The following is a 22,560-nucleotide window of genomic DNA, read 5'->3' on the forward strand; positions in this document are numbered from 1 at the left end:
ACCCAGTAACTGGTGAGAAAGCAGGTTCAGGGATGCCATTGGCTGGCTGACCCACGGCCTGCTCTAAATCATTCATTGGAGATCTTGTGACTTTGTGGTCCCCGAGTGGATCGGGTCCCAGGGACCGCAGCCCCCAGGCCGCGACTAACAGGAGGCGAAGAAAAGTTCCTTCTCCGCTTTCGGGAAGGTTTGGTCTGGTTGTGCCTGTGCCCATGGGCGGGTTTAGGGGGAAGACGGACAACCGGAAAATCATCATTTGAGCGTCAGAGGAGAAAAGAAAACTCAGAAGTTAATTCTAGAAGGTAAGAAAGGGAGGGGACGCGCTACCGCTCGGGGTGGGGCGGGGAGTGGGGGGTGGTAGGCGGGAGGAACAGAACCTGATAAGGGGAAAGGCGGGGTCCCGGGTAGGGGATGCTTCCGGGGGCGGGGGTGAGGGGAGGGAGGCTCTCCACCCCTGGCTTGACTTGGTGCCGAGCCAGATTCGCGGCGAGGAGGAAGGGAAGGGAGGGAGGGTGGGTTTGGAAGAATATCAAGTGACGTCTGAAGAAACTCAACTCTGGCCGGAGAAGTGAGCCGAGGAGGGCGGAAAACTGTCTTCCCGATCGTTGTATTGTTGGCTTATTCCATGGAATGTTTAATGAAGTCATCTATCGGGAAATACCTGAACCGGGAGAGGAAGGGGGCTGCCCAAGACAGCAGTTGGGGCGCTGATGATAACCAACACGGGTTACAGGAAAGTTTGACCTACATCAGAACCGTAGTGCCGAGTCTCCCTGGCTGATTCTCCACGTCTCTCTAGGCTTCCCGTCCCTGCCTCTCGTGGGTGCTTATGGAGCCAGTTGCTTCTCTGCATTTCTCCCTGCCAGGCTCCCTTCTCTTCTTCCACCTCCTCAGCTTGTTTGCAGCGGTCTCAGGTAGGGGTGCATGCCACCAACTCCTATCAACTTCTCAGAAAGGAAAATCAGCACTTCGGTCTGCAAAGAGGAAGGGTAAAGAAGGGCTGCAGTTGTGTTCGCTCACCTTTTCGCTCTGCACACGGCCTTCGAACGGATCCCAGCGCCCTCCATTAGCAATCCAGTGAGAGCCACAAAGGCGAGCTGCATATATAACTTAAAATTCTTAGTAGCTACGTTTAAAAAAGTAAAAAGAAACAGATAAAACAACCTTTCATAATCTATTTTAACTCCACATAAACAAAATATTATTATTTAAACTTTTAATTAATGTAAAATATTAACAGTGAGATATTTAACATTTTTTTCTAAATTTTCAAAATTGTGTGTATTGTACATTTACGGCACACTCCAATTGGGACTAGCTAGTGGCTATCATACTGGACAGCTCAAGTTTATAGTATACTCCAGGCACTGTGCTGGTTTGGGAAATAGAAAAAGATCTCTGTAAGCTCAGGGTCCATGGGGGGTATCAGGGTATGCTTCTCCATGTGTTGTTCAAGAAGCATTAGCATCCTCAATAGACACCCCTCCTACCCCTGCTAGGTGTCTGTCACTATAGACCAGCCACATCTCTTGGCCCCCAGAATCCTGAGCTCAGGAAGCCCCTTAGAAAGAACATGTCTGTGCCCTGGCATATCCACTTCTTTTCCCACCTTAGAGAGTTGATGGCTGGTGCCCTTGTCTGACTCTACCGCTTTGTTGAACAGTCCAATTTATTGTCCTGGGACCAGCTGATCCTATCCTGGCCATGGTGGGAGAAGACACCAAGTTACACTGCCACCTGTCACCTGAGAAAAACGCTGAGGACATGGAGGTGCGGTGGTTCCGGACGCAGTTCTCCCCTGCAGTGTTCGTGTACAAGGGCCAGCGAGAGAGAAAGGAAGAGCAGATGGAGGAGTACCGGGGAAGAACAACCTTTCTGAGCGAAGCCATCAGCAAAGGGAGCGTGGGGCTGATCATACACAACGTCACAGCCCACGAAAACGGCATCTACCGCTGTTATTTCCAAGAAGGCAGATCCTACGACGAGGCCATCATGCACCTGACGGTGGCAGGTACGTCCTTTCATTTTGTTCCATTGCTTTTTCACAGCCTGACTCTTAGGGAAAGTTTTTCTCCTCACCTCAGGCCCCCTGCAGACCAGCAGATTTTTGCCTAGAATCCCCTTTAACCAGGGAGGGTGGCTTTCCCCTGCTCAAGGACCCAGTGAGTGGGTTTGCTCTGCTAAACGGTGGGCATCGACTCTTGAGACGCACACACGGAACTCAGCTGTCACCTTGAGTAGGGGTGAATGCTTAATCCCTACAAATTATTCTTATGCCTACTTGTGAGAGATCTCTAAGCATCTTCCTCAGTAACATGTTTTAGAATTAAACATCTTTATTGTGAAGTATTATACTCATACAGAAAAACTCATAGAACATTAATGTACAGATTACTGAATTATTATGAGCTATAACCCATGTAACCACTACTCATGTCAAGAACTAGAACACTGCCTTCTACTGACCGTGTTAGTTTGCTAGGGCTGCCATAACAAAAGGACCACAGACTGGGTGGCTTAAACAACAGAAATGTATTTTCTCACAGTTCTGGAGGCTGGAAGTCCAAGATCAAGCTGTCAGCAGGTTTGGTTTCTTCTGAGGCCTCTCTCCTTCGTCTGCAGATGGCCACCTTCTCACTGGGTCCTCACGTAGTCTTCTCTCTGTGTCTTCATGTGGCCTTTCCTCTGTGGGTCCGCGTTCCTGGTGTCTTTCTCTGTGTGTCCTAATCTCCTCTTCTTATAAGGACACCAGTCAGATTGGATTAGGGCCCACCCTAACAGCCTCATTTTAACTTAATTACCTCTTTAAAGGCCCTCTCTCCAAATACATGCACATTCTAAGGGACTGGAGGTTAGGGCTTCAACATATGAATTTTGCGGGGGCACAGTTCAGTCCACAACATGCCACTTTCAAAATCTCCAACTTAAACAGGTTCCTAGGAAGAGACATGCTGTATAATGAGAAATATACATCCTTAATAGGTACTGCACATTTGTTTTCCAAATTGTTTGTACCAATATACACTCTCGTCAGTCATATATGATGCTCCATACCTTTTTCATTAAGTCCAAAGAGAAGTTTTTCACATGTGATTTCAATCTATTTTTTTCTTTTTCGTAAGTTATTTTCCATGACTGTGAGGATCAAACACCATCCTTGACCCTTTTTACCCTCCTTCCCTACTTTTTTCCTCAGCACCTATCACCTTCTTAAGTATATGCATTTTACTTATTTATCAGATTACTATGGCTCTTCCACTAGAATGTAGATTTCATAAGGGATTGTTTTCTATTTTGCTCCTGCTGTATCCACATCTTTAGAACAGGTCCTGGAGCATAACAGGTGCTCAACAAATATTATTGAAGGATTAAATGAATCTCCTCCATAAAGCTGTAAGTGGTCATCACATCGTGCCTGAGCTACCTCTATTCTAAGCCTGAGATCTGCTTTTTTTTAACCTTTTTCCATGAGCCTCTTACCAGCCCATGCTTTTAATCATCTTTGAAGTATGCATTAGTCAGGATTGTCAAGGTTATGCTCTGGTCACAAGCAGCCCTCAAATCTCAGTACGTTAAATCAACAAAGGTCTATTTCTAACACATGAAATATATCCTTCCTGAGTCTGGTGGGGCTCTACTTCATACAGATCTGCCTGGAGCTTTGTGGTTCACCTGAGCAGAGGAAAGAGAGCCTGGCAAATTACTCACTGGCTCGTAAAGCTTCTGCCTGGGAGGTGCTACATGTTATTTATACTCACATTTCATTGACCAAAGCAAGTCACATGGTTATGCCTAACTATACAGGAGAGGGAAGTACAAGCCTAACCATGGGCCCAGGTGAACTGAAATTTTTTGTAGACAGCACTAAAAAGTACTCTTTCAGGTTTTTATTACTAGATATTCTTTTAAAGTGTTATAGTTCACATCACAATCAGAACCAATCAGGTATTCACAACTGTGTCTCCAGCATCTAGCAAATTGCTTGGCACCTAGCAGGTACTTAATAAGTAGTTGTAAAATGAAGGAGTGAAAAAGATGAACGGCTGATATCAAAATCAGAGTGGAAAAATTTACCCCTGGGCACCCCTCATTGCGGACGTTCATAAATTCATTCCACAGATACTTAACAAGCATCTCGTGTTCAAGTCACTGTTTTAGAAACTGAGGATAAATCAGTGAACAAAATACATGAAGATCCCTACCCTCATGGAACTCACATTCTGGAGGGTGCACAGAGCAATAAATGAAATAATTAAACTGGATTTTATATCAGATGGCGATGAGTACTATAGGAAATAATAAAGCAGGGAAGAGATGGAAAGTTCTAGGAGGCATGGAGGTAAGGTAATTAGAAATAGAATGGTCAGGAAAAGCTTCACGGAAAAGATGGCAATTGAACAAAACGAGAATGAAGTGAGGAAGTGAACCATGCACGTCTAGGGCTACTGAGAGCATCCAGTGTGAAGTCCCATCTAGCACAACACAGGGCGTGTGGGCTCCTGATAGGGGACCATATAGTTTATCATTCAAACTGCACACTTCTGAGAGTGAGAGGAGGCACTGTCAATAATTGCACAGGGACAAGTGGTATCAACAAGGACTGCCCAGGAAACTACAGCATATATGGACATCTCATTTCTTGATAAATATTAAGTTTGCCTTCTTTCCCTTTCCTCAAATACTAGTTGTCGTGTGAGTGACTGACATGTAAATTATATATTAAGCCTAGTGGTCCCACAGAGAAAATGAGTGAGAATTTGGCCAGGCTTCAGGATAGAAGTGGCATTTAAACTGGGATTTCTACAAGTTTATTGGCTTTAAGCTATGACCTCACTTCCGGTGTCAGAGTATTATACTTTAAAAGAAAAGTTTGAAGAATGGAAAAGCCTTTTGAAGAATGGAAAAGCCTTTAAGACACACATAAATCAAGGGCATTTCAGTCCACCAGACCAATGGAGGTTTGTGGACGGTGCGACCTTCCCAGTGAGCCTCAAACGTAACTGGCAGGAGATCCCATCTTCGTTACTCAGAAGGGCAGTTTTGTATCTGATTGATATAGAATATCATGCAAGAAGGGTTTCTCCACCCTTGTATCCTGACTCTGTTCACAACAGCACTACAGAGCTGACCACCATGTGTTTGTATGTGGCAGGAATTTTCCATTCTTCCCCTGTAAACAAGACTCTGACCTGTCCCACTCTGAAGTGAGTTGGTGTACAATTGTTTGCTTGTTTGTTTGCTTACTGTTTTCCAGTTTGGTTAATGGGCTGGTTTTGTCCTTAAGTCTATGGTCTCCTGCTTGCCCTTATCGAACCCCCCCGGAACATTCTGTAGGATTTCTTTCCATCTTGCCAAGTTCTTTTGAATCTTATCCCACTTCAAAGTTTCTGTGTGAGCCTTTCAATATGACACTAGTTGTTTTTTATTTTCCATCTTGAAAAGATCAAATTGAGCAAGAAGCAGTAAGACTTAAGTGACTGCTTTAATTTTGTCTTTGGTGTAATTTGTTGGATAGGCTTAACAAAGAAACTCCTTAAAAGAAGTTTGGATGATTGCTGGATACGTGGCTAAAGGGGCAGAATTCTCCCAGGACCGTGCATTTGCAGCTCTCTCCTACCCAGTGTTCTCGTTTATTGAGGATTCTCTGAAAGAAGTTAGGAAGAGTTAGGAAGTTAAGTTAAGTTATAAGTTAGGAAGTTAAGTTATAAGTTAGGAAGAGTCTGGATTCTTAGGACTTTTGACGATGATCTGCTGACGTTTAGGAGGTGATGTTTTTATCTTAAGGATCCCGGGAGCATCCAGATCTAATAGGAGAATGTTGTCAAGGGACTGTAAGAAAATTACCTAATTGACTGAGCCCAATTGACTGGAAGGTAAACATGTCTGAATTGAGGTGAGGGTTGGCTTTGCACACTGGCTCTGTCAGTTTTCCTAAAAAACCAACAGCTGCTTATGATTATCAGATAGCTGTGGCAATGTGAAGTCCTAAACCAGGAGAAGAGGGTCAGTGCCTTGAACTCAAAAAGTTTCTTAAGATTCTGCCAGCCTGGCAGGTTTCTCTCTTTACTGTATTGACCTAGAACTTCAGGAAGCCAGAGCTACTGAGAAGTCCTTTCAGGGCAGAAAGTGAAAGCCAGCTTCTTTCTGGTCACAGTGGACACACCCACCCGGAAGTGAGAAAATTAAAATCTCTAGCTGAATGAATCAATCAACCAATATTTATTAGGAGGCAGATAAATGCTTGCTCCTGTGATGGGGTCTGTAGGTGGAGCACAAAGAAAAGTATAATGTAATCCTTTCCCCACTTAGAGATCTCACAATTTTTTTTGACATGTTGGTCACCTGGTGTTCTCCAATATCAAGGTTTTCTTCCTTCCTTTCCTCCTAACTGTCTCCTGCCTTCCTTCCTCCATCCCTCCCTCCTCTCCTTCCTTTCTTTCTCCCTTCACAGAAGGGAGTGCATGGAATGTACGTAATCAGTTTCTCCAGACACCAGCCTCTTGCTCTCTCCCGGCTTCCCTTGGCTCTCATCACTAACAGATGATCTGCTAAGACACTTTGGCTAAGACATCATTACCTCTTTAGCTGGTCTGTCTCCCCAGGCCTGGGTTCTAAGCCCGTTATTGAAATGAAGGGCCACGAGGATGGAGGCATCCGGCTGGAATGCACATCTGTAGGGTGGTACCCAGAGCCCCGTGCCGTGTGGAGGGACCCTTATGGTGAGATCATGCCCCCGCTGGAGGAGACTTACACTACGAACGCAGATGGCCTCTTCATGGTCACCATGGCTGTGATCATCAGGGACGAGTCTGTGAGGAACATGTCCTGCTCCGTCAACAACACCCTGCTCAACCAGGAGAAGGAAACTGTGATTTTCATTCCAGGTTAGTTCCCTGCTCTCTGGAGGCTCATCTCATGGAGGCAGGATCCTCAGCAGACAGACTGGAGCCCAGCATGGGGATGGGAGTAGGGGCGTGGAGTGGAAGGGTCCTGGGCCCTGAAGAGCTAGAGGCTACAGCTGAGCTGAGGCCTCTCCCCTTGTCACAAGAGGAAAATCAAATCACCTCAAAACACAGGAGTAGGAAGCCTCTTCTCTGAGGGTAAATCTGATAGTTTTGTTTTGTTTTGTTTTTCTCTGTTATGGTCCTTATCCTGCAGCAATTTTCAAACATTTAGAACAATCATAAATCTATGGGCAGGTAGTATCTGCTGAAGCCCTCCCTTCCTGCCCAAGAGATTTCCCAAGGGACAGAGCTGGAGAAATTCTCTGTCTGTAGACATTCATAAATTCATTAAATACTGAACAAGCGTCTCATATATTCAAGACACTGTTCTAGAAACCGAAGGTAAATCAGTGAACAAAATACATGAAGATACCTGCCCTCATGGGGCTCACATTCTAGAACAGCAGAAGGCAATAAATGAAATCATGAATTAAAACAAGGAGTGAAATAATTAATTAAACTGTGGATTATATCAGATGGTGATAAGTACCGTAGAAAAAAATTAGTGAGGCGGAGATAGGCGGTGTCAGGGCCATAAGGCAGTTGTAATTGTAAATAGGATGATCGGGGAAAGCTTCACGGAAAAGATGGCAGTTGGGGAAGTGAGGAGTGAGCCATGCAGATGTTTGAGGACTAAGCAAGCCAGGTAGCAGGAACAGCATATGCAAAGGGCTGAGGCAGGAGCATATCTGGCAGTTTCAAGGACCCCCCAAGACACAGGTGTGACTGGAATGGATTGAGGGCAGGGAGAGTTGGAGGAGATGAATTCAGAGAGACAGTGGATCCGGATCATATGAGGCAGTGTAGGCCACAAATGGACTTTGGCTGTTAGTCTGAGTGAGATAGGAAACACTGCAGGGTTTTGAGCAGAGAAGTAACATGATCTCACTTAGGCCGCTGTGCTGAGCACAGACCGCAGAGGATATGGACCGAAGCAGGGAGGAGGCATTGCAATATTCCAGGCAAGAAGGGAGGGTGGCTTATACCATGTGGTGGCCGTGCTGATTCAGTATGGCTGGTTAGCTTTTAGTCACCCTGGTCTTACCCATGGTGACTCCAGATGTTACTGCTTTTTTGTCTGCTGGGGCCCCAACCCTGGCACTCACTGTGGGGCGAGCCAGTGCAGAGCCGAAGTCTCTTTCCCTAGCTGGGGTTTCTGAGAGAGAAGCTGACGGAGCAGGGACCTGGTGGGGGCCAGGGGGTGCAGGGGAAGCGCTCTTCAGATCTGCGTCTGGAGGGGCTCTCATCCCAGGGCTCCTTTTTCTCACTAAATGGGACTTTGGGGCTCCCTTTTCAGAATCCTTTATTCCCAGCACATCTCCCTGGATGGTGGCCCTGACTGTCATCCTGCCTTCTCTGCTCGTCCTCATCGCTGGGAGCATCTGTCTCGTCAAGAAACTCCAAATGGAAAAAAAGATTCTGTCCATGCAAATAGAGGTTGAAAATGAAGAGAAAGAAATTGCACGTAAGGAACTGGGGAAAGAACGTGTGGAAAAAGAGAAAGAACGTCTAATAAAAGGTAAAAGAGTAGGAAGACAGTTCACTGTCATACAAAAGGACACAGCTCGGGCAGCTAAAAGCCTGCGAAAGAGAGAGAGGACGTGAATAAAGGCAGCGGCAAGGGCTTAGAACTCTTCAGGTCCTAGTAATGAATCCCTCAGACCTCGCTTTCTTCCATTCTGCAAATGTTGCATCCATTCACCTGGCTACGTAGAGCCCTATATTGTTGGACAAGAGCAAACCCAAATAAGTACTGATAATATCCAGCCACCTGGTCATATGTTATTTCTGGTATCTTGACAATTCCCAAGGCAGCGGGGGAGGGGGACAGTGGTATTCAAATAGAAGACCAGCCATCGTCATTTAAGACAAACTCAAATTCTCTGAGTTCTTCTCTTGAGGACATTCATTTGCTTCTGTTTCTTTTTCAGAGCAACTTCATGAAGAACTGCGTAAGTTGAGCATTTCCTGAACTACCCCCTGCATGATTTGCATTCTGCCCTGCATTATCTCCTGAAGTTCACCTCTCTGCCTGTCCCATTGCAGGATGGAGAAGAAACCTCTTACATGCGGGTGAGCGCCTCTGACATTCCCTCAGATCCCGAGCTTTCTCCCCACCAGGCAGCCAACAGGACACATTAGAGGAGATGAACAAGGAGACCCAAGGCTGGCTAGGTGGGGCAGGAGCCTGGGGTCGGTTCACCAGCAGTATCCCACCCAGTGCCGGAGCCTACCTCTGCTGTCAGGGAAGCCGTGCAGCTCTTAACCAACTCTATAGCTTACTTCCCACCATCCTTTCTTTTTAAGAATAATTTCATCCATGATTACCAAAGGTCTACCATACATAATAGATGTCCCGAAAGGTTACCTTTTAGTAGCTGTTGCTCTTTGGATCCTGGATTAATTTGAAAGAAGACAATACTGGCTTAGCTATTTATAACCTGGGAGATGGTATAGACTGCACAGTGGAAGAGCCACATGTGGGAAAAGCAATAAGCTTCCCACGCCTGGCTGAGGGGTGTACAAATAGGGACCAGAAATGCCTTCCTGCTCCAAGAGAATGCTGATAACTCTGTGTATAGCCTGCCAGTGGAGAGGACCTGGGCAGGTGGGAGAACACAGGGTCCAATTGCCTGGTCCTAATGAGCACTTTGAGTTTTATGATTTGTCACCTTCTGCTCACAAGCATCAAAGAATGAAGGCTTTGGGCTTCCCTGGTGGCACAGTGGTTGAGAGTCTGCCTGCCGATGCAGGGGACACGGGTTTGTGCCCCGGTCAAGGAAGATCCCACATGCCGCGGAGCGGCTGGGCCCGTGAGCCATGGCCACTGAGCCTGCGCGTCCGGAGCCTGTGCTCCGCAACGGGAGAGGCCACAACAGTGAGAGGCCTGCGTACCGCAAAAAAAAAAAAAAAAAAAAAGAATAAGAATGCGGGCTTTACTAGATCCCACAGCACTTGGACCTTTCCTCTTTCGAATTTCAAAATTATCACCATCAGACATAACAACTTGGAGAAAGAAGAAAATCATTTTAACACAATGATTTTGTGTTAGATGTAGACTGACTAAGTAATAGTAACTGCAGATGGGAGAGGGCTGCAGAATGTCAGGGGTCTGAGGCATTTCCTATATCCAGAGAGCTCATAGCTGTAGATGTCACACCAATGTTATTAAAGCAAAACTACCTTTTGCCATACTCACCTCTCAGGCAAGTATGGCAGGTAGACTTTGGGGGACATTATCCTTCTTTTTTACCCTTTGAAGGGTGCGCTTATTAGTCTTTTAAATCATTTGTCACCTGGTTAAACTGGTAGAACACAGAGGACCAGTGTAGGGACACTTTATCGCCCTTATCTGTGTAGGGAAAAATTGGCCTTAATGGCTTAATTGGGGGACGGGGAGGGGATAGGTCCTCTTTGCTGGTTTAAGCCATGTGGGAAACTTTTCAACTAAAGAGAGCCCCAGAGATCATATATTTTGAATAGAAAAGGGGGCAGATCTGAGAACATTGAGAGAAAGTGGGGGCCATTAATTTCAGCTCATTTGCTGAACTTTCTGTATTTCTTAGAGCCCCAGTCCTCCTCGACCTGGGGCAACACTCCTGCCACTTTAGAGGTAGAATTGCAGCCTCAGGAATTTTCTCTGTGAGCTGCCTGGGATCTGGGATCGAGGGGCCTTCACAGAAAAGGCAGTTACATGGGGGAATCTCCCACCAGCTTTCTGGGATCTCTCTGGGGACCAGGAATCTCACAATCTCCTGAGATCCTAGGCCTAAACCTGAGACTTCCTCTGCAGCTGATGTGGTCCTGGACCCAGACACCGCTCATCCCGAGCTCTTCCTGTCAGAGGACCGGAGAAGTGTGAGACGGGGTCCCTTCAGGCAGAGCATGCCTGACAACCCAGAGAGATTTGACTGTCAGCCTTGTGTCCTGGGCCTAGAGAACTACTCCTCAGGGAGACATTACTGGGAGGTGGAGGTCGAAAATGTGATGGTTTGGGCTGTGGGTGTTTGTAGAGACAATGTTGAGAGGAAAGGGGAAACCCTACTGGTTCCTCAGAACGGCTTCTGGACCCTGGAGATGTTTGAGAACAAGTACCGCGTCCTGTCCTCCCCGGAGAAGATTCTCCCCCTGAAAGAGCGCCTTCGCCGGGTGGGCATCTTCCTGGACTATGAAGCTGGAGATGTGTCCTTCTATAACATGAGGGACAGGTCGCACATCTACACGTGTCCCCGTTCGCCCTTCTCTGGGCCCCTGAGGCCCTTCTTCAGGCTGGGGTCTGATGACAGCCCCCTCTTTATCTGTCCAGCGTTTACAGGGGCCCAGGGGGTCACAGTGCCTGAGGGCGGCCTGGTCCTTCACAGGGCAGAGACCCACCGCAGCCTCCAGCACCAATTCCCCCATCTCAGAGCCAAGTAGAGAATCCAGGCCACCTCTACTACCACAGCACAGCACCCCCTGGAGGAAAACCACCCTCCTTCCTTCTGGTCACAGAAGAGAATCTCCTCCAGAGGTCCCCTGGACACCTCCTCAAGCCCCAGCCCCATCTCTCCCTCATTAGGCTGTTGCTTTAGTAACTCATTTGCACGTAACGATGGGGCAGGGGCCAGTCTCAGGAACACAAGTGCTGCCACATGGCTTCCAACCAAGAAGTGTGAGAACGTGACAGGCAGAAAACCGGTTGCCTTAACGTCAGAGGGACACATTCAGCCTGAGACTGGAGTTGACGTCAGATACTGTGGATTTGGGGCGAGGATGCACTAGGATGTAAGAGGGGAGCGGGAACCACAAATGGAAGTCAGAGATAGAGGAAGTGAGACCTGAGAGGTGGGCCGAGGCTATGGATGTGGTTAAGCCCCATCATTACAGCTAAGGGGTTCCAGGAGCTGATGGTCCATTTCCAACCCACCCCCAAGATTTCCAGGGCATACAGTAAAGCTCCCCAGGCCTAGATCCATATGAGGAAGGATGAAGGATGAGGATACTTCTGGACGTGGCCTGGCTCAGGTGTCCCTACAATAAACAAGGTGTCAGTACTTAGTTATTGAGAGTGTCCTAAGGTTTAAGGTGCCAGCTGAGCAGGTAAGCATTGGACCAAGTGGATCTCAAGGTTCAGGTTCAGTGGGGAGAGCAGTGCTTTCCTGCTTTTTGGCCTCAGGATGCCTTTAGACACTTAAAAATTACTGAGGACCCTAAAGAGCTTTTGCTCAGTTGGGTTATATATCTATCAATATTTGTGGCATTAGAGATTGGAACTGAGAAATGTTTAAAATGTATTTATTTATTAATTTATATTAAAAATAGCAACAAGCCAATTATAGGTTAATATTAAAAAAATTTCATGAAAAATAACTGTTGTTTCCAATGCAAAATAAAGTTTATTGAGAAGTGTGGTATTCTTTAACGTTTTTGCAAATCTAATGTCTGGCTTCTCGAAGGTGGCTAGATCCTCACATCTGCCTCTGTATTCGGTGCTGGGATATCACAGGTCATGTAGGCTCTAAAAAATGTAACTGTACACTAGTGAGAGAGTGAGAGCAAAAATGAAAAATAATATCTTAGTATCATTATTATGGAATAGTATTAATCTTGTAGATTATTTGCAAGTATTACAGGGACCACCCAGAAATCTGCAAAACATCTTTTGAGAACCAGGATAGAGGATCTTGGAATTGAGTCAGTCATCTAAAATGATGACATAAATGGCAATATTCTGAACTTTACATAATTCAGCCATCCAATTGTAAAACTTGGCTGGAAACTTTAAAAGGTATTTCAAAAGTTCAAAATTGTTTTACTGCAGTTTCAAATGGAGACATTCTGGAAAAAATCAGGAACATTGAAATAGGTGATTTGTTGAGATGGAAAACTGGCTTATTAATGTGTATGTGCATGTGTTGTTTTTATTTTTGGTATTGTTGTTATAATATTTGAACAGTTTTAACTAAAAGCACCAGACTGCGAGTCAGGAAACAAGTGCTACTAATAACTGCCTATATTAATCTTAAGCAAGTTAGAGCTTTTTGGTGTTTTGGTATTCTGTAAAATAAGGCTTTGAGTGGGTTTGCATATCTTTTATTATAGTTTACAAAACACTTTCACTTATGCAGTATCCTTGCTTTCTCATAGCAAATATATTGCTCCCCATTTCACAGTGAAACAGTGAGGTCTAACAAGTTAAAGCGATTTTTTGTTGTTGTTCAAGGAAAATAGTTTTCATTCATACTTTTTTTTGATAAATCATGCCTCATCCTTAAGGTGCCTTATAAACATAAATTTCAAATGTTTAAGTATTTATTGAAACTAAGCATGAACCCAATGCTCTGCTAGTCACTGTATAAAATATGTAAATAGTGTAAAACTCGGCTCCTATCCTTTACTGTCTTCCTTCATATCTTTGCTTATTCATTCACTCCCAACAAATTTATCACCTTTAATGTGTTGACCATGTACAGTCTGTTATGTCACGAAGGAAATAAACAGGGTGATATTATGGAGAGGAGTGGGTGGGGGCTGAGGGGGACCACTTTAGATGGCAGGGTTAAGGAGGGCTTCCTGGAGGAAGTGATGGTTTTTCTGAGACTTGAGGACTAAGAAAGATTCCCGAGCATCAGGAATCTTGTGTATTATGAGCCCCAAAGCAGAAATAAACTAACTAGTTAAAGGAACATAAACCCCTACAGTCAGAGCAAAGATTGAGAATGGGACAGGCAGGAAACAAGTAGAAAGCAGACTATCTGGGGCCTCGTAGCAAAGTGCTGAGAATCAAACAGAGTCTTACTGAAAACCAAAGCTCAAATGAACAGATGTCTGGAGTCACCCGAGAGTTATTTTTATTTCCTTTTCCCAGAAGGATTACCTTTTTTTTTTTTTTTTTTTTTTTTGGCTGCTCTGCGTATCTTGCTGGATCCCTGACCAGGGACTGAACGCAGGCTCCGCCTGGGCAGTGAAAGCACTGAGCCCTACCCACTGGACCGCCAGGCAATTCCTGGGTTACTCATTCTTAGCATCGTGAGTAATTTAATTTTCCAGAGTTTCCTTTTTCCTGGGTTTGGGGGCTGGGAGTGAGGTGGAGTAGAGTGTGGAGAAAAGGGGGACGCCCCCCAGGGACTCTTCCCCTTTGGGTGTCACCGCTCAGGCCTGGCGTAGTGATCCCAGCACCCTCAGTGGCTGAGATCCACGGCATCTGTGATCCCACCTGCCCTCTTGGCTCTGTAACTTAGATCAACCGCAAGAGGAGGGGGAAAAAAAATAATTCTGAATCAAGACCTTCCCGTGGAAGTTTTTCAGATTTTGGCATGTTGGATTAAAGAGAGACTTTAATCTTTCACCTCGGATGGGCTGGGAGTTATCGTCAGTGGTTATTACTGGGCAATGGTTAATCCTGTTACCCTTTGATCCCCGTGTGGGAGAAAGTAGGCTGGGCCAAGGAGGGAGATGGGGTGGGGGTATTGGAAGTTAGGTCTTCTTGGCATATCCTACCGTAATTAGAAGTTTTCCCAACTTCTGGGAAAGTGAAACTTACATATCCCTGGACTCATGAAGAGCTTTCCTTAATCATATAACCATTTTCACAGGTCTGACAGGAAACAGCCAGGCACATTGCTGCCAGGCTGGTTCACAGGATCATTTCATTTTCTCCGCAGCCTCCCCCATGCTTGGCCCCAAACCAACCCTTTTGTACCACAAAGCACAAGGCACATGTATAATTATCCCAGACCTTTCAATTACAGTTACTAATCAAACTTAAGAGGACTTTTGGTATCAGAAAGTAATCTGACACAGATAAGGTACACGTACAATGGTCAGTAAATAAGCTAACATTTATATCCAAGCAGTTTCTGGTGAGTATGAGTCAACACCCCTGCAGCTTATTCTTTTTTTTTTTTTTTTGCGGTATGCGGGCCTCTCACTGTTGTGGCCTCTCCCGTTGCGGAGCGCAGGCTCCGGACACGCAGGCTCAGCGGCCTATGGCTCACGGGCCCAGCCGCTCTGCGGCATGTGGGATCTTCCCGGACCAGGGCACGAACCCGTGTCCCCTGTATTGGCAGGCGGACTCTCAACCACTGCGCCACCAGGGAAGCCCCTTGCAGCTTATTCTTACATCCATCCAACAATCGTTGGCTGTTGGCCACGAGCCAAGCACTGTCTAGGCACTGAGGAAAACAACAGTGACTAGGACAGGTGACATGCATGGAGTATTGCAACCCAGGAAGTACACTCAAGCTTCGATGGCCATACTTTCTATTGAGGCTTCATTATGTAGGCTTGATTGATTGAATCATTGACCACACAGTGATTGAACTCCATCTCCAGCCCCTCTCTTCCTGAGTCAAGCTGACAGCACATAGCCCAAAGCCCCAACCCCCTAATCACATGATTGGACTTTCTGGCTTGGTGATTCCCCATGAGTCATCTCATTAGAGTAAACCACAACACTCGGGAAATTCCAAGGGTTTAGGTTATTTCCCAGGAGCCTGGACAAAGGCCAGACCTCTTACTACACAGTTTGAGAAAGAACATCAAGGGCAAAGGACTAGGGTGCAATTGGATTTCTGGTGCTACCTGAACAACAAGGTGAGAGCAGCCAAAGGATGGTAGGAAAAAGAGTGGGCAGACCAGAGAAACAGGGAGAGCCAGATCAGTGTAGACTCGGGGCAGCGAAAGAAGTTTGTGTTTTCTTCTAAATATAATGGGAAGCCACTGTATGATTTTAAACAAGGAAGAAACATAATGATTTCCAGTAATTCCCTGGCGGTCCAGTGGTTAGAACTCCGCGCTTTCACTGCCGAGGGAGCGGGTTCAATTCCTGGTCGCGCCGCGGCCAAAAACAAGAAAACAAAATAAAAAACACCTAATGATTTTCTTCTAAAAGAGAGTCAGAGGAGACAGAACAACAGAAGCAGAGGATAGAAATAGAAAGATTTGAAGATGCTATGCTACTAGACTTGAAGTTGGAGAAATGGGTAGCTTCTAGAAGCTGGTATTGGGCACGCTACTCCAAAAAGTCTGAGAAAACTGCAGGAGGAAGGCTTCCCGCTCTTGCCTTTTTTCCCTGAAAGCAGGAAATAAATCTCGCATATGAAACGTCCCCTCCCTGTGCCAGGAGGAAGGGAGATATCCTTATCACCAGAGAGAAGGCTGTATAAACGAACGTTGCTACTTCTTCACCATTTACTACCCTAGCCCAAGCCCCTTTGCCATGTCAATTTTTCACAAATTTATTGTTTCTTTGCCTAAAATGTATTAAAGCTTCCTGCTCTGGTCATTTCTTCAGGTCTTCATCCTCTTGTGAGGGCTCTCATGTACATGTAAAAATTCAATAAAATGTGGATGCTTTTCTCCTGTTAATCTGTCTTTATCAGTTTAATTTTCACACCCAGCCAAAGACCCTCAGAGGGTTGTTTTTTATTTTTTATTAAAAACATTTTTTGTTGAAGTATAGTTGCTGTACAATATTATATAAGTTACAGGTGTACAATATAGTGATTCACAATTTTTAAGGGTTATACTCCATTTATAGTTATTATAAAATATTGGCTATATCCCTCATGTTGTACAATATATCCTTGTAGTTCATTTTATACCTAATAGCATAGCCCAACCTCTATATTGCTCCTCCCCCCAGAGGGTTGTTTTTTAATATGATAGCCCTGCTCTTCTAGGAACCAGTTTCTACATTGGGTACTTATTACTGAGCAAAAAATCACCCCACAACTTACTGGCTTAAAATAACACTCATTTGTTATTGTTCCTATGTCCGGGTGTCAGATGAGTGTGGCTAATCTACTCCCCAGCTCAGCTGGGCTTTTCTGCTTCAAGCTGCAGTGGCTAAACAGCTCTATGAGTTGGCTGGGGCAACTATTCCACTTGTCTCCTATCCTCCTAAGAGCAGTTTCTTCTTATGATAAACAGTTCCTTATGGTGTTCACGAGTGAGTAGAAACATGCAAGGCCTCTTAAGAGATCTTGGAAGAGACACATTGTCACTTTCACCCACATGCCATTGGCCAAAGCAAATCATGTGGGCAAAGGCAAAGTCAAGGGGTGACTGGCCCAGGATGAGGCCATAACAAAGATGAGGATTCAGGGAGGACTGAAGGATTGAGGTCAGGAATTCAATCTTTCACACCATTGTTCAAGGTCCAACCAAATTTCTATGTCCTCCTCAAAGCCTTCTCTTAGTATTTCCATCCACAGGACTCCTCCCATCTGTAGACATGTGCTGGGATGCCATACCCTCTGAGATGACTTCCACTCAAAAGTCATCCTAGTTTAGAAATTTAGAAATATGATTCTAGATTTTTCAAAGTTGGAAGGGACTCTGAAGGTTATAAAGCCCCAAATACCTTTAGATCTGAAGGAAAAGGCAGCCTCTGACTGAGGAAGAAAGAAACAAGCCTGGCAGTGGCTCCAGCGTTCTCCACTTAAACATTTCACAGACACCAACATTAGGCAAGACCATTCTGCGTTCTCCACTTAAACATTTCACAGACACCAACATTAGGCAAGACCATTCTGTGATTGTGATGGAGTGAGACAAAAACAAATCCACTCCGCAGTCATGTCAGAGCACAGACCAAAAAACAAGAACACCGTGCAAGCTGCAAAAATGACCATACACCTCCCTCTCTCGGCTGACTGCAGTAATTGCTGCTTCTTTACCACTTAAATCTCTTCTTTTTTTTTTTGGCGGTGCCCTGTGGCTTGTGGGATCTTATTTCCCCGACCAGGGATTGAACCCGGCCCCCTGCAGTGGAAGCATGGAGTCCTAACCATCGGCCCACCAGGAAATTCCAGCCCACTCTGTTCCTCCACTTCCTAATAAAAATTGGTATATTCAATCATACATCAGTCCGCTGCTTTCTTACAGCAGTCATCCAGAGCAAACCCTTCATTCTTTGAACCTCCCCCAAATCACCCAACACAAACCTAAATCCTGTAATAAGTTCTCCCACACCCTCTCACTGAGACACACACCCCCAAGCCCGCATGGTGTGTTGAATCCACACTGCTGTAACAAGTAGCAACAAATCCAATTTCGTTCAACTGCAGTTGGGCTTTGGCTGATGGCCTTCAACATGGTCATAGGCAAACAGAACCCCACTATCAGTCTCCAGTGCTCACTCCCATCCACCCCAAATTTGGCCCCAGACTTTCAGTTCTCCAGATAACAACAAAACCTCTCAGTATCTAAAGCCAAGAGGAACTTCCTGCAGATTTCTCAGAACAAAAATTGAAACAAAAAGTATTCTTTGTTCATGATTTATTGATAATTTTTCAATAATCAAGTATTCACAGAAGGGAACAGTCACTCCATTGTGTGTTTCATGCTCACATTCCATCCTCCTTCCCCCATCTTTAACTCAAATCTTAACTGGTTTATTTCTGTTTATTTTCCAAAGAAACTCATAAAAGAGCTTAGAAAACTCTGGTGTTCCCTCCACTGTTCTATAAACGAGGCTTTGTATCTCTTATAAAACCTCTCTGTTACTACAGAATAGAAAAAAGTACAATCGTGTGCAGGTCAATGGCTCTTCATTTCTCTGGGACTCAGAGCTCATATCTCCTAGGGATTCAAAGCCTCACGGTACACAAAATGAAAAATACTGACAGCATTTCACTGATGAGCGTGGAGAGAACAGAGATGGTGGTAAATTGACTCAACATTCTCCTTAGGAGACATACAGGTCCCTTGGAATATGACCATAAGATTAGCTAACCCAAGAAACTTGAAGTTCAGGCACACTAATCGGTAGCTGATAATCAGGAAAGAAGTTGGTGTGGGGCTGGGGCGGGGAAGGCTGGGAGTGGAGACAAGGGGGCAGGCGGAAAAATGTCTCCTGGGGATACCTGACAATTCCTACCTACTACGGTGTCTCATTTCTTTGGAGAAAAAGAGATGCCCTCTGAATCTCTCACATTCACTGATTCTCAGTCTCCCCTCTCTCTGTCTGTCTGTCTCTCTCCGCTTTGTGGTCACCGGCATACCCTTCTTACTGGTGTTCACCTAGAAAATCCTCAGCCAATGAGGGGCTGGATTATGGATAAATCCTTCTGCTTTCTCATCCCTCGGTGACAACTCTGAATTGGGTAGTTTCCAGTTCCACACAATCTCTCAGAGAGTCCCTAGCAAGATTGAGTCCCAGGGACCCATAACAGTAATCTGGGTGTTATCACACTCTTTATTGGCTCTTCCCTGTCTCATTTCTTCCCTTCCCCACCATGTTTTCTAGGATCACCTCCCAAATAAATTACTTGCATCCATATCTGTGTCTGAGGGTCTGTTTCAGGGAGAACTCAAACTAAGACAAGGTCTGATCAGGGAACATGGAGTGACATCTGTGATAAGAGGAAAACAAGGTGAAGTCAGACCAATAATGAATTCATGGCCTGCTTCTAAAATACTAATCTCTGTATTTTCATGTTTTCTATAGCCTGTCCTCCAGAGGGTGGATAGAGCCCTGCTTTGGAGGGATTTGTCCCACCAGGTAATGGGGAGAGAGGGTGCAATGGAGTAGATTCTGGGAAGAACTCAGAGTGGTCCAGACAACTGTTCCCTTCCCTAAATCTTCTGATTTTTCCCTTGCACAATCCAACCTCACTTTACTGACTCCCATATGTTCCTTTCCTGACCCTCTTCTTTGTTCTAGGAACTCTCCAATTCAAAAGCACTTCCCGGAATATGACTCAGAGATGTCACCACTCAACCAGACCTCAGCCTCTTGCTCCCAGGGAACACATTTAACCTCACTCCACCCCCACGAATCCCCCTTCTACACGGAATTCCATCACATCTTCTTCAGACCTCTTCAATTTCTTTCCAGCCCCCATTCACATATGCAAACTCTGTTGGGCTACAATGCACATAATTTATTTTCTTCCAGTTTTATTGAGACATAATTCACGTACAGCACTGTATATGTTTAAGGTGTACAGCATAATGATTTCACTTATGTATATCGTAAAATGATTACCACGATAAGTTTAGTGAACACCCACCATCGTATATAGATACAAAATAAAAGAAAAAGAAAAATTTTTTTCCTTGTGTTGAGAACTCAGGATTTATTCTCTTAACAACTTTCATATATATTATACAACAGTGTTAATTATATTTATCATGTTGTACATTACATCCCTAGTACTTATTTATCTTATAACTGGAAGTTTGTACTTTGTACATTTTGACCACCTTCATCCAGTTCCCCCCTCCCCACCCTCCACTTCTGATAACCACAAATCTGATCTCTTTTTCTATGAGTTTGTTTGTTTGTTTGTTTTGAAGTATAATTGACCTACAGCACTATGTTAGTCCATGCTGCACAACACAGTGATTCAATATCTCTATACATTACAAAGCGATCGCTACATGATGCACATAAATTTAATACAGGCTTGGTAAATAGGGGGGTTATGTCAGTATTATAATGTCAACATATCATGAGGTCACATCTAGTTATTACCAGTATGCCAATAGTGTGTGCCCTGAGAAAGAGCATCTGACCACAAAGCTCACTACAAGCCATAGAATATGGTGCTATGCATGATGCGCCCATTCGCACCCAGCCCTTTGTCTTAGCTTGGTTTAGCCACGTGCAAAAGAAATAAGCCCAAGACTCAGCCAGAACCATCCCCCAGGGTCATCTCCGCAATTCGTGTAGAGCCAGCAGCTGCCTCTTCAGCTGTGGATTCTGAATAAGGAGGAGGAAAAAGCTCCTGTGGACCGGCAGCAGCCAGCAGGGAGAATCCTGGTAGCAGTCCAGACCTAAATCAGAACGTATTTTTAATAAGACCCTCCAGTGAAGCATGTGCTCATTTAAGTTAGAGAAGTGCTGCGCTGGGAGGGATGGGGATGGGGCTAGGGAGGGATTGTAATAGGGCTAATAAATTACCTGAGACGTTTGACTATGGAGACTGTACTTAGAGACTGTTAAGGGCTGGGAAAAATCTGTGATGGGAACACAGAAAACTAAACAAAGGAAATAAGGTGAATCATTTCACTCCCTCCCTCCCCCATCCCCCTCAAACACAAAAAGTTGTACAGGAAAGTAAATGTTATCATATGTGACCCTCAGCTCCATAAAAATATAGCCACAAAACCATAGTATTGGAAACACTGAACCAAAATGATATATTTCTATTGGTGATATAAAAGAATGGTATTAATCAGAGTTCTCCAGAGAGACAGGACCAATAGGATATACAGTATACAGATATGTAGAAGGAGATTTATTATGAGGGATAGGCTCACGTGATTATAGAGGCAAAGAAATCCCACAATCTGCCCTCTGTAACCTGGAGGCCCAGGAAAACTGGTGGTGTAGTTCCAGTCCAAACTCGAAGAACTGTGAACCAGGGGGGCCGATGATGTAAGTCCAGGTCAGAGTCCAAATGCCAGAGAACAAGAAGTGCTAATGTCTGAGGGCAGGAGCTGGAAGTCCCAGCTCAAGCACAGAGCAAATTCGCCCTTCCTGCATCTTTTTATTCTATTCAGGCCCTCAAAGGATTGGATGATTCCCACCTGCATTGGTGAGGACGGTCTCTTCATTTACGGATTCAAATGCTTCTCTCTCCTGGAATCAGCCTCACAAACACACCCAGAAATGACCTTTTCCTAGTTACCTGGGTAGTCCTTAGCCCAGTCAAGCTGACACATAAACTCAGTCACCACAAGAACGAAATCATCACTGTTCATGATAGAGCATCGAAAAGTAATATCTAAAACTGGATTCCTCAAGAAATAGCAACATAAATAATACTCTTGAGACATATCTAGATAAATACCGGACAAAATAACAAAGCATTTGAAGAGGCTGTTTCTAGGGAATGAGGAAGGATAGGGTGGAAGTGGGACTAGTGCTTTTCTTAAAAGCTCTTTATACTATTTTTTTTTAATGCTTTGTATGAATTACTTTGACAGAATAAAAACTACTACTTTTTTACTTCTTAAAAAAAGGAGTAAGTGGTTGCCTCGGTCAAATGCTGTTGGATGTCAAGTAAGACGAGGAAGAGAATAACCATTGGATCTGACTAATTTATAATATTAGGAAATTTGAATCGTGTGTGGTGAAAAGGGGAGTGTAGGGGGAGAAGCCCTGACATCTTGTCATTGGATTTGCTCTTATCCGGAGCACATCACACTCCTCAGCCCAAATGGTTTCATGTCTAAGAGGAAACAGTTTATGTTTCTAGGGCCCCAGAATAACAGGAACTTGCTCATAGTAGCCCCACATCACAAAGGCACCTAAAAAACAATAGGAGCCATGAAAACTGGGGGCATCTAGAATCTCTATTCCCTGATTGAGCCTGGACAATTCAGAGATCCTGTCACTGATTGTCCAAAACTGTTAGTTTCTGTCGAAATGACTCAGATATTATCCAGTCAGAACCTTGGCTGCCACATAATACCTGGAATACCATTTGCTCTCTATTTCCCCAGCTCCTTTCTTTCAGTCTAGCTCTCTTGGGTGCAAGTAAAAGCTCTTCCCCCTGCCCCAAATTTTCCTATAAGGTATTTTGACAATGTAGAGCAAGGGATAGAAGTCTAATCCGAATGG

General features: G+C 44.9%; 2 protein-coding genes across 4 annotated transcripts in view; both read left to right on the top strand.

Annotated features, from left to right (window-relative positions):
* LOC132497348 (histone H4) overlaps window positions 1–22,560 on the top strand; it is a 313,717-nt gene that overhangs the window by 101,069 nt on the left and 190,088 nt on the right. The gene's annotated exons all lie outside the window — the stretch shown is intronic.
* LOC132497328 (butyrophilin subfamily 2 member A2-like) lies at window positions 92–12,306 on the top strand. 3 transcript variants are annotated; one of them, XM_060110434.1, is made up of 8 exons: window positions 92–302; window positions 800–914; window positions 1,664–2,011; window positions 6,603–6,884; window positions 8,302–8,523; window positions 8,936–8,956; window positions 9,051–9,077; window positions 10,798–12,306. In XM_060110434.1, exons 2-8 carry the CDS (start codon window positions 830–832, stop codon window positions 11,418–11,420), a joined length of 1,608 nt encoding a protein of 535 aa, XP_059966417.1. In that variant the 5' UTR covers window positions 92–302; window positions 800–829; the 3' UTR covers window positions 11,421–12,306. The 3 variants fall into 3 exon arrangements, with proteins under 3 accessions (XP_059966417.1, XP_059966419.1, XP_059966420.1); XM_060110436.1 differs by having other exon boundaries at window positions 8,302–8,469; XM_060110437.1 differs by lacking the exon at window positions 800–914.

The sequence above is a fragment of the Mesoplodon densirostris genome, chromosome 10 (assembly GCF_025265405.1).
Source record: "Mesoplodon densirostris isolate mMesDen1 chromosome 10, mMesDen1 primary haplotype, whole genome shotgun sequence".
NCBI classification, from domain to species: domain Eukaryota; kingdom Metazoa; phylum Chordata; class Mammalia; order Artiodactyla; family Ziphiidae; genus Mesoplodon; species Mesoplodon densirostris.

Bases quoted from the DNA above. Each gene is read 5' to 3' on its own strand.
- LOC132497328 (XM_060110434.1), top strand. From the start codon at position 830: ATGGAGCCAGTTGCTTCTCTGCATTTCTCCCTGCCAGGCTCCCTTCTC. The intron at 8,524-8,935 runs GTAAAAGAGTAG...TTTCTTTTTCAG, and splicing joins GAAAGAACGTCTAATAAAAG to AGCAACTTCATGAAGAACTG. The intron at 8,957-9,050 runs GTAAGTTGAGCA...GTCCCATTGCAG, and splicing joins GCAACTTCATGAAGAACTGC to GATGGAGAAGAAACCTCTTA.